Raw genomic sequence first — 12,193 nt, 5'->3', positions numbered from 1 at the left:
TATAACTGATAGGAAAAATAAAGCAATAGATTATTCTCTTAAAACCAATATTCAATATATTATTAAGCCACTTATAAACTCGTTACCTTACTGCTAGGAAAGACAATATAAAACATCTTTTTCCTTTATGTTTTTAAACTGTACTTGACTGTTTACTTTCTACTATTAATTAGCTTTCCTTTCATTTACTTTAATTGCCTCATCATTGAAACCCATTTTAAAGCAACTTTTAAAATCTCTTTTTGACCAGGCCTGGCACCTGGTACACAGTAGGGACTCCTTAGATGTGCCTAAGTTGTACGACATAGATTTGAAGAAAACCATTGAATCCCATGTTGATGCCTTTAGAAGAGCGAGGATATGGTGCTAGGTGGCAGCAGAGGCACAACCAAAACTGATTTAGAGACTTTAAAGTGGGAATTGTAAAAGCTCTTCCTTCCTAATTAAGAAAAGAGATGTATGGTTCTCCTTAATGTGGGAACAGTTGGTATGAGTGAGAACATTAAATGTTAAAAAGAAATCCCAGTGTTGTGACTGAAACCACAGAGTGGCAAGAATTCCAGCATTTCAGTTTTGAGTTGGCTTGAAGACTGTTCGCTCAAATGGCCATAGCAGTGATGCAGAGCTCAAAAAATATGGCCAAACTCCTGGACTCCCGAAGTCTGTTGGAAAACTGGTGTGCAGTAGGTCCCCTTTGCTCTATCTCATCCGGGGTGACTCAGCTATAGGTCAACACATAAACATTTTTGAGATTTCAGTGTCCATCAATAAGCTCCTTTAAGTATATGCCAGGAGTTCTGCTGACTTCTGGGCCAGGTCAAGACTGCAAAGAAGACATGATCTCAAGATGCTTTCAATTTTTTGAGGACAACAAGTAAAAATCTCTTTCATACAAAGTTAGAGTTGTGGCAATCATCTGACATGGAAACAGGTTTTCAATGAGACATTTCATTAAGATTCAGAGCTTTCCCTTTCTTAGCTTTAAATTAAAATGAATAGCCACTGAGCACCGTATAACTTCTATAACTTAAGCCAATATCAATAAAGCACAGAGAAGATAGTCAGATTTGAACTGAAATCTGAGAGGACAAAGCAATATTAGTTGAATTTGGGAGACTCATGCCCTCCAGCTGCCTTTGCTTCTCCATCTGATGAGAGCAGCACAGCCACCTTTTCTTTAACAACTTAGCAGGACACAAGGGATTTTCAGGAGATCTTTTATAATGTGGAAATAGCTTGGTGAACTAGTAGCATCTTATTATTTTTTCCCTTCCTTTCTCCTTCCTTAGCCAACACTGAAAACTGTAGCTATGACTCAATGGGAGAATCCAACGATGATCACTTCCAACACTTTCCACCTCCCCCTCCGCTCTTGGAGACAAATTCCTTTGAGTTGGCTTCAAAGAAACCATCTGACATCCAGCAGGTGAAGAGCCCTGAGTTAGGACTTAGCATGGCAGCCCTTCAAATGCAGTTCAGTTCTGCTGAGAGGGAAACTAACGGCGTCCATCCCAGTCATGGAGTAAATGGACTGATTAACGGCAAAGCTAACAATAAATCTCCTCCATCGCCAGCTGTCCTGCTTTCACCCACAAAGGAGCCCCCACCTCTGTTTGCCAAACCAAAACTGTGAGTATTTCTGCATGGTTTTATAATACTTTCCAGGCAGTCTTCTCTCTGGTCAGAGAAAACCTTTCGCCTGGACTGAACTGGTTAGCAAGTTGCCCCTGATGCAGGCAGGTTGTCCCTGGAAGATGTGACCTTGCTGCCAAGGGGTGTCCTTTCAAAATATAAGCGATCCCTGAAACTAGAGAAGGTAAATGATAAGCTTAGTTAAGTCTGTTTTTGCTAAAAACTATAAACAGCTATGGCTGTGAAGAAATCTGTGTGTGGTGTGGATTTCCGAGGTAGAGTGGGGTATAGCTAAGAAGTGATAGGACAGGGGTCCTTCCTTGAGCCCCCGATCAAAAGTGCTCCCAAGTGTTTTAAACTTAAGTATCGGTAAGAAGTGCCGGTGTAGAGAAGCATGGGGAGAGTAAAGATCAGTCATGGAAATTTAGCATGCAGAACCAGGAGATGGCAGTGAAACTGGAGCTAAGGCTTGTCAGGAAGGAGTCCCCTTCTCAGGAGAACCTACTCAGTTCTGGAATTCCATGGAACTGCCTATTTCCGCGAATACCACCTTCGTGTTTAATTTCCATTATTTTCATAGGTTGATAACCCTTGCATGGGCTGTTTCCATTGGCACTGCATAGCAGAGAGTTGTTATGAAGGCAGAAATAAATTAGCTGAAAAGATTCTATCATAACATAACAGACCTTGAATTACTGCCCTGCTAAAGGTCAGTGGAAATGTAAGAGTCATATGGAATGTGTATGTACTCTTCAAGGTCACATTTCCATGGGAATGAATTTACCAGATTCTAGGAAAGCCCCTTGCTTGCCCCCTGATGTCTGATGTTTTTTTTTTATTTGGGTCAGGAGTGATTTCTTTAGAGTAGGAGTTATTCTTTTTTCCCTAAGTACTGAACAGCCTACTCTCTTCTTTGTTATCGGCTTATTTGTTAGTAATGTTAGAATTAGTAAGATACTAAATTGGAATAATAGCTTACATTTGTGTATCACTTTATAGTTTACAAAGTGATTGAGTGACTATTATTAGACTAAACAAATAACCTAGCCAAAGGAGCACCTTCCTGAGGCTAACAAATGGGTAGACGTTTATAAAAGAAGACTTCTGGCTCATCTTCTGTTGCAGTATCAAAAATGCTTCAATTGCTGCCCGGCACATAGTTCCTTCCCTGGCTCTTCTTTCAAGGCGTTAGGGCTACTGTGTTTGTATACAGTGGTGTAAATGATACCAGGGTGAACTTTTAATACCTGTGCTCCAGCTTCACTGGGAGTCTAAACAGGTAAAATGAGCAGCCTTAAAAGATTTGCCCTCTGGTAGCACTAGTGCACAAAACAAGTTGCCTCTGCTGACTTCTTTCAGCTTTGCCCTCTGACTGCGTATTCACGGAACTTTGAATGAAACAAGGGACCTGCTCTTGTGGGGAAGAAAGGGCGGCGAATGTGTTTCAAGACTGGGACTTGACTACGCTCTTGATTAAGTGAAGTGCGTCTATGGCAGTGGCTGTCATCAGCTCTGCTTTCCTGTGATTTTAGTGTGTACAATGGGGGGAAGGGGGGCTGTCTACAATAGATGGACAGCCATTTTGTGGTTATTACGAAGATGAGTAGGTTAAGCACAAGCTTGAAGAATGACATATGATTTGCTTATGAGTCATATTTCGATATAAACTATGAGGCTGGGAGAAACGGACTTTAGTGTTTAAGATCCATATTAAAGGGGTTATTCTCCCTTCATGAGAAAGTGTAGGGAAAGACAGAGCCTTTCGACACAGAATCTGGCGGCTTAGAAATAGTGCTCACTTTTGCCGGGTTTACCACCAGTTTTTTCCAGGTTGTTTTGTATTCAGTTATATCCTTAGAGCATCACTTAATGATTTTAATATAGTATAACTACCTGTTATTTACTAGGTAGAAAAGAACACATGATCACACTTTTAAAATACGTATTTTTAATTTTCTCATTACATAATATTTTATTGGCTTTTGGTTTTAATTACAAACTAAATGCATACTTGAAGTGACAATTTGCATGATATAGAAGTAAAGAAAAAGTTAATTCTCTCTCCTTCCCATCTTCTAACCCTTAGTCTTGAAGTAACCAGTAGTTTGACATGAGGCCTTCCACCCCTTTCTCCATTATCATAGCCTTTTCTGAAAAGATTTGCTCACTGTTTTACAAGTTATATTCATTGAAAGAGGAATGCCATTGACATTATACATAATTTAGAATGGCATATATATTACTCATAATTAATGGCTGCAGATAATGACCAGGTAAAATCCTAACGCCTGTTTCTTTTGAGATATTAGAGGGAAAATTCAACAGATTTTTTTTTTAAGATTTATTTTATTAATTTCTCTGACCTATTCCCCTCATTGTCTGCTCTCTGTGTCCATTCCCTGTGTGTTCTTCTGTGTCTGCTTATATCCTCATTAAGCGGCTCTGGGAACCAATCCTGGGAACTTCTGGAGTGGGAAAGAGGCGATCACTCTCTTGTGCCACCTCAGCTCCCCTGCTCTGCTATGTCTTCTTACTTTCTCTCCTCTGTGTGTCTTGTTGCCTCATCTTGCTGCTCCAGCTCTCCGCATCGGCTGGCATTCCCATACAGGGCAGCATTCCCATATGGGCCTACACTCCATGTGGGCTGGCTTGCCCTCACCAGGAGGCCCTGGGCATCGAACCCTGGACTTCCTGTATGGTAGACGGGAGCCCAGTTGGTTGAACCACATCTGTTTCCCTCAGCAGATTTTTATGTTTTTTCAATTTGCCTATTGTGGTTTACAGCAAAAAACCACAATGGTTTGTTCTAATCTTTTTACATCAGCCTATGATTTTGTTTTGTAAAAGAAGAAGTTTGTATTTTAGAACTTTATGGAATTTCATTAATCATCATCTTTGTAATTAAAAAAAAATAAGAAACAGGAGGGGGTGAATAATAGGAATTAAAATATTTACTCTGAGGGGAGCACATGTGGCTCAAACATTTGATCATCCACCTCCCACATAGGGGGTCCTAGGTTTGGTTTCTGGTGCCTCCTAAAGAAGACAAACAAACTATGAGCAGACATTGAGTAAAAACCAACGAGCAGGGAGCAGATGTGGCTTAAGCAGTTGAGTGCCCACCTCCCACAATGGGGTCCCAGGTTTGGTTCCCAGTGCCACTAAAGAAAAAACAGAGAATGAGCACACAAGGAGCAAAAGAAAACAATGAGCAGGCAATAAGTAAAAACAACGAGCAAAAATAACAAGCAGACAACAAGCACAAACAATGAGCAAAAGCAATGAGCAAACACATGAGGGCGCCATCTCAGGAGAGGAAAAATATTTACTCTGTCAATAATGAAAATGGCATTGGATTTATCAGATTCCTGAGAAAAGATCATTTTCCAAATGAAACTCTCTTTGCATTTTTCTTTCCAGTAGCTTCTATACTGATCACAGGAAGAAAAAGAAAATCAAAGCCTAAAAATGAAAGAGAAATGTCATGGACTCTTTTCTCTAGCAAGGTCCAGTCACATCCTCTATTACCCATCAGGAGTCCTAACCAGTAGACTTGCAGTGTCTGTGTTACCTTCGTGCGAGTGAGTTTCTTTGCTCAATATGATGACGGCATCAACTTGAGTCTCTCCCTCTACCAGTGTCTTCCTGTCTGACACTGTCCCTCAAGTGTAGGTTAAACACGATTAACCATAGGCCACCTGGAAAGGGCTACATGGCCTGCACACTGGGTTGGTGGAATGCCTTACCACTTTCTGTGGAATCACAGTTAGACATTGTGCAAGAAAAAAATCAGTAAAGGAAGGTTATGCTTCTCAGTGCCTGACACTCATAATGTTCTATCACAGTACAAAGAAAAGAAGCAACATATTGCTAAAGTCACATTTTTTGTCAGGGTGAAAGAGGAGAGCAAGCATAAATCTAACTTATGAACTAGTTGCTATGGTTTTTTCTTTGTTCTGAGGGCACCAAATAACTGTTGCTACCCTTTCTCCAGAAGTGATGCCAGAGGATTTAAAGTAAGTGTAGAGTTCAGTATGTTCATAGGAAATAAAACTGCTGCTCCTTTTAGTCCTCCCTAAAGGCATGGAGAGGAGTAACCCAGAAATAAACCTTGGAGGGACACTGGGGAATGCCAAATGTAAGGTGATTTGCAAGGCATTTGTGTGGTCATGTTTTTAAGTTAAGTTCGTCTCCTAAATTAGACCAAACTATACATAGATAACAGTATGCTGTTTTCAAACCCCATTTATTTCTTTCTTTTAAAAAAAAAAAAAATTCCTCCTGCCTTGTGGGATGGACGTAAAATACAAATCTGTGGAAGAAAGATGAGAAACCAAAAGGGAGGTAACTGAAGGGTGAATCAATGGGCAAGACCTTAGACCCAGAAGCAGGACAGATTAGCAGATAAAATTATGCTTATTTGTCATTCTAGTCCTAATAATACTGACATTGCCATAAAGGGCACTTTGGGAGAATGATAGTGAAATGTTTAAAAAAAAAAAAAAAAAAGATTCGCATGCTAAATTAACAGCTAAGTTAGGCATGGACTTAACTATCTATTCCATTCTTACTACTTTCTCTTTTCCCAACTCCTAAAGAAAAAGTGATCTCTTTCTTTTCCATCTTAAACGAGTGGTATTATTGCAGGCTAAATCAGCCTTTACCAAAAGAATTGCATTTCACTACCTTTGTCTCTCACTTCTTTCACTCTCCCCTTTGGGACTTTTTTTCCTGTAGACTTTTAGTCTCAAGAGAGGAGTATGTTCCATAAATGCATTTGTACTAGATTATTTGAAATTTTATGTGTCACCTCAGCCCATTCTGGGCTGACAAAGGGAAGGTACCACTTCATAATAATAATAATAACCACTGTAAAAAAAAAAATCAGCCATGTGTCCTTTCACTGCATGTGTGGGAATGAGAGGTAATTGTATTTGAAAGAAAAAAGGAGATGGCAAGCCTGTATCAATCTCTTTATCACTGTCCAAACCTTACCCAGCTTTCTACATTTAAAAGTCTCTTATGGGTTCCCCTCCTGTCCTAGAAGCAGATGTGAAGACAGCTTGACCCTTGCCTGACACGCCCTACTCCCCGGAATGCTCTTCCTGCATTTGCTGGCTCCTGCTTGTTTTTCGGGTCACAGCTCAAAGTCACCACCTTTCCTGATCACCCAATCTAAACAGACACCAACCATTTTCCAAATAAATCTTCATCTTTTAATTTCTGCAGAGCACATACGTATTTCTGATATTTCTTATTTACTTGCTTGTTGATTTGTGTGTTGCTTTTCTCCGACTAGTGTAATGCGAGCTCCTTGAGAGCAGGGACCTTGGCTGTCGTTTTCACTGCTGTTTAGCCAGGGCCTGGCAAATAGTGGAGGCTCAAAAGTATGTATTTTTAATGAATGGAGCAAGGACAGATCAACAAATGGGAGAGAAACCCCATTAGTTCTGCTTAACTGTTACCTCAATGAAGTCACAGGATATTTTTTCAAGCCTCACTGATTCTAAGTTTTCCCACTTTACAATACTTTTGCAGGTGACGTCATTTACCTTAGAAACTGAACAAATGTGAAGAACTGAATAAGAATCCCATGGGATAGAATTACCTTAGAAAAGTTCTTCCAAGTTATTTAATTTGAGAAGCCTTTCAACTCCATCCTCATTTTTCCTGCGCTCTCCTTTGATTAACTTCTTACTTTTAAAAATTATGGAGAAAGTGAGACATTTAGAAGGACGAGGAGGACCTTTTCACTCTCTAGTGCATACTTGCCGTGTCAGTTGGCCACAGTACAATCAGACTTCTTTTTCAAGGTGTGTGTACTTGACATGTTAACACCCCCATAAATGCCAGACTTTTGATGAAGGGCTAAGAGCTTCTGTGCTACTCCCTTCCTGTCTTGTTTATGTTGGACTGCTGCTCAGACTCTAATGTGTAGCTTGGTCAGTATAACTTGGAGAGTTTAACATTGTTCCATCCCTTAACCTCTACTAGTTAGGATTTGAGATCTCACTATATTGTTTTGCTTGACATTCAAATACAAATGTTTTCCTAGATTCTGTTCTAGGATATGCCTTACCTGGTAGTTTTGTTTTTTTTTTTTTTTAAGGCAAAAGAATGGTCAAAGAGATGTAATCATCAAGCAATTGTGAGAAGTTCCTTAAATGTACATAAATACATTTTTAAATTTAGCACATTTTTTATCCATTCACTATTAATTGATAATCTGCGAAGTGTTGGATAATGCCAGTGTTGAGGACCGAAAGGTGAAAATGAAGGGCACTGTCCTTGAAAACCCTGTAGTCTGGCGGTCTCTAAGATCATATCGGTAAGAACATACACATTGACACAAAACCCTACACATCTGTTAACATTACACAAGTGTTATAGAGGAATGGCCAACCCATCAGTTAGAGGCAAGGCAATTCAAATGCCTTCTCCCCAATTTAATGTTTAGAAGATAAGCCTTTCTTATTTTGATTCTAAAGCTTTAAGAGGCAACTGCTTCCATGGAACCAGAGGGTCCTTCACAATAATAGTAGGGCAAATATATATATATATCTATATGGCAGAAAATAGTTTTCTCAGTTTGTTGTTACAAAATCGCACACACATGCACACTTACGCACAGGAGGGTGGTGTATGAGAAATGGAGGGGCAGGCATAGTCCCAGTTCTGAAAAGCGCTTGGCTAGGAGGATGTGGGCTCTGCATACAGACGTGGTGATGCCTTTGCATTCACAGTGTTGGTGCTGGATCATTTTGAAAACAACTCCTCCCTGAAATGGAAAGTCCAATCAAGGAACTTCCTGAAGAATGAAACTTTTAACTGAGGAATAACATTCTGATGTATTTTTCCTCATGATTTTTTTCATGAAAATATTAGCTCTGACACAGAGTCACGTTCTTAAGTTATAGTATTAAGATAATAGTACTTTGCAATGCTAGTTTCTTAGTGAACACGTTTTGTTTTGTGTTTTGTTTTTTAAAGAGGTACTTGGGATTGAATCCAGGACCTCATATATGGGAAGCAGGCATTCAACCACTGAGCTACATCCACTCCCCAGTGAGAGTTGGTGTTATCATTTGTTTGTTTTTAGGAGGTAACAGGGATCGAACCTGGGACCTCATGCTTGGGAAGCAGGTGCTGAACCGTTTGACCTGTATCTGCTCCCCAGTGAACATGTTTTAATTACATTTCTGGAAGAAGTTTGAATCCTTAATTTTATGATTGAATGTCTTATTTGGTGTCTGTCGGTAGAAACACTGATATGCTTTATTAATTTGAAGTGGTGCCTGAATACCCACAAGAAATACCATATGTCCATCTTAAATTTAAAAGCTTTTTATGAAAGAATGTATGATGGTGCAATATTTCTTCAACATTTCCACCTTACCTTGCTTAAGTGTATATGAGAGCTCCTTTTTGTAATTAGAGTAAGTTGAAAAAAATAGGTGCATACCTTTTTTTATAAAGAAAAAGGGGGTCTCCTCAAAGATAGCTGGGAGCTACTTGTGGAACAATATACTCAGAGATAATGCTATGATCTGATACCAAAATATTAACAACACAGTGTAAGTAGAAAATATTAGATGTAAAATGATGTATGCCATGAATCTCTATTTAATGAAAGAAAAGAATAATACATTAACTGAGTAAAATATGTATTATATATTAGATGGAAGTAAAACAAATCACCAAAATGCTACCAATGGTTCTTTTTGTTTTTGTTTTTATTTTTGAGGTACTGGGGCTGGGGTTTGAACCTGGTACCTTGTATGTGGGAATCTGGCACTCAAACACTGAGCTACACCAACTCCCCACCAATGTGTCTTTGAATGGTGGAATTGTAAGCAGATTATATTTTCTTATTAACTATTCATGTTTTTCCAACTTTTCAACAAAGTTTATTATTTTTGTGATTACAAAATATTATTCTCTTCCATGCACCCTCCTACACTCAACCTCATCCATGGATGCTCCCTGCTAAATGGGAGTGGCCAGTCTTAACTTTGGGCATAGCTGGAATAAGAATATTCTGGAACTGAATGTTCTCCCTTCCCCTTGAAGCTCCTCTCTTCTCCTAGGTGCCAATAACTTCAGGGTTCTGTCTTGATTTTTAGACTCCCTCCTAGAAAGTCGTTCCCAGAAACTACTCAATACTCCAAAATGACTTTGTTCCTCCTCAATATCCTCTTCTAACAACCCCTTCATTCCTGAAACAAGACTCCCATTCCTTGAATTGCACCTCTCAGTTAGATTTTAGGTTAAAAGTGATATGATTAAGCTACTTTACCAAAATACTATAAAAGCCAACATTTAATGTATAATCCATGCAAGACTTTCTGTAGAAAGGAGGGTTAAAATATTTCCCTCAGAAACAGTGGTGGAAGAGAAAAGATGTGAAGAAAAATTGAGATCCCAATTCCTATAAGCATCGATATCATCAGTGAAGTATATGTAAATGTATCTGCCGGAAGAGTGGTAAATGTGGGATTCAGAAATGTGAAAAAGGGTAAGGAGAACTATGAGAAATGATAAGGAATAGCAAAAAAAGGAACGTTTGTGTTTCTTGGCAACAGTGAGAACCCATTTGGAATTAGAGAGTAAACATCTCTTGTGACTTTATTTCAGCCATGGTTAACACTCTGAAGGCAGAAATGGAGGACGCACATAGCTAATGGTACTGGCACAATGGGGATGCTATAATATCTAATTTGATGGTCCCTGAGAAAGTATCTTGGACATCATTATCCAAGCAGAGTAGAGTCTGAAAAGGGAGCAGATTAAGCCATATGGAGGCTTAAGGGGGAAAGAGAAAGGGCTCAAGACAATGGAAAGGATCAAGAAAACAGAAATTACACCAAGAATGAAAAATGACTCAAAGGGAATCTAAGACAGGAAAATAGAGAAAGGGTACATGAGCTGTGATCAAAGAGAGGATTCTGAAAGTTCAAAATTTTAAGAAAGAAATCCTTCCAAGTTTTGAAGGAATTTAAGATGTATTCTATCTGTTTGAGTGGATCATTTAGTGGAAGTTAAGGTTGCAGGAGTGGAGGAAGCAGTCAAGGAACCATGGAGTCAAGAGGTAGAAGAAACATAACGTGAAGGGTGGCCAGAGTTGATGGCAGGAAACTAAATGCTAAATAGCAAAGGCATCGAGTTCAATGAGGAAATGACCTAGGTTGTTGGTAACAAGCCGGAGCAAGAGAGGGGAAGTGATTAAAGGTGGGGCACATGGACTTCAAAAAAGAATGAGATAATGAGTGAAGGTGGCCAAAGTCTTCTAAGAGTACTTTCAGGAACAAGTTGCCTGCAGGCTTCTCCTTGCTCAGGGAAGAGCATGGCAAGTGCACTAACATCAACAGGCAAAGCCAGATTTCAGTTAAGCCAAAAGCATTTCCAAGGCAACTTTGACGAGCAGACCTATGGGTGAGAAACAATCAAGGAATCCCCCGATACAGGAAAGATTCTAGACAAATAGAAGAAATGAAGGTAGAAAGAAGGAGAGAGCTATAGGGAAGAGGTTTGCACCTGAGGAAGTAAGATGGTGGAACACCACGTCACCCGGGCTGTGCCTTTCTATTCGTGAACAATGACTGTTTGAAGTTGGAAGCGCAAAGAGCCATTTTCAGTGTAATTCATACGTTTTATGAAACCTGAGTTCCCTAATTATTTCGACTGACATTTCAGCACCATGATCCAATTCGCGGTTACTTCCCTCTTCTATCCAAGTGAAACCTGGACAGGGTTTTTATTGAACAAGCCCATCTCTATCTGGATATTTTGAAACTATTGCTCTCAACTAATGAGTCTCCCAATTCAAATTTATTGGATTACCCTTCATATAACTTTTACTACTAGAGAATTTATTTCTGTCTACTGCAGGCTGAAATACACTAGGTTGCAAATGTTTTACCATTGCTTTATTTTTTTTTCTCTGCGTGTGTAAATTTCTCATTCAAATGAATACATCACCTGATGAGGCAAACATTAGTCATTGGGAGGTTTATTTTAGTTGGTTTCTATTACATGTTCATTTCCTCAACAAACTTTTAGAATGACTATTTCCTTACTTTACTAAAGTAATGATTACACAAACCTTGTGGATAACACTGAAATCAGTGTAGCTTTTTGAAAACGTTTTCCCTATGTATCAAAGAATAAGGTATTCTTTCACTTGATTTTAAGAATAACGCACATATTAAATGAATTGGAAGAAGGTATAGATTTTCATGAAACAACTTGGCAGGATGAATCACATGTAAAGTTGAGCACACACTGGAAATTGCTTCATATTCAAAGGGAAACTGTAAATTTGTTGCATCCAGGATCTGACCCTTTGCTGTTGGAGTTTACCAGGTCCATGCCTTCTGATCCCTGAACCTAGAGGTTACCTGCTAGGAAATACTGGCTCCTTTGTCAAGATAGAAAGGTTTCTATGATGGGCATTTATTTAATTTTTTTGTATGTACATTCCCACTGTGTTTCGCTCAAGCTCATTTCTCTACCCACTCTAAACTCCAAAACCCTGATAATGTATTTGCTCCGTGCCCTCCTT

At 39.2% G+C, this 12,193-nt stretch overlaps 1 protein-coding gene across 6 annotated transcripts in view; it reads left to right on the top strand.

Moving 5' to 3' along the window:
• The window catches only part of PALLD (palladin, cytoskeletal associated protein), a 467,101-nt gene that overhangs the window by 254,896 nt on the left and 200,012 nt on the right, over positions 1-12,193 (top strand). For all 6 annotated transcript variants that reach the window (XM_058309553.2, XM_058309467.2, XM_023583763.3 and 3 more), the window contains one exon: positions 1,290-1,629. In XM_058309553.2, coding sequence (XP_058165536.1) covers positions 1,290-1,629 — 340 coding nt within the window. The remainder of the gene's footprint in view (positions 1-1,289; positions 1,630-12,193) is intronic.

This window comes from Dasypus novemcinctus, chromosome 1, assembly GCF_030445035.2.
Source record: "Dasypus novemcinctus isolate mDasNov1 chromosome 1, mDasNov1.1.hap2, whole genome shotgun sequence".
In the NCBI taxonomy this organism is placed as follows: domain Eukaryota; kingdom Metazoa; phylum Chordata; class Mammalia; order Cingulata; family Dasypodidae; genus Dasypus; species Dasypus novemcinctus.
This window is presented reverse-complemented; position numbering and strand designations above follow the sequence as displayed.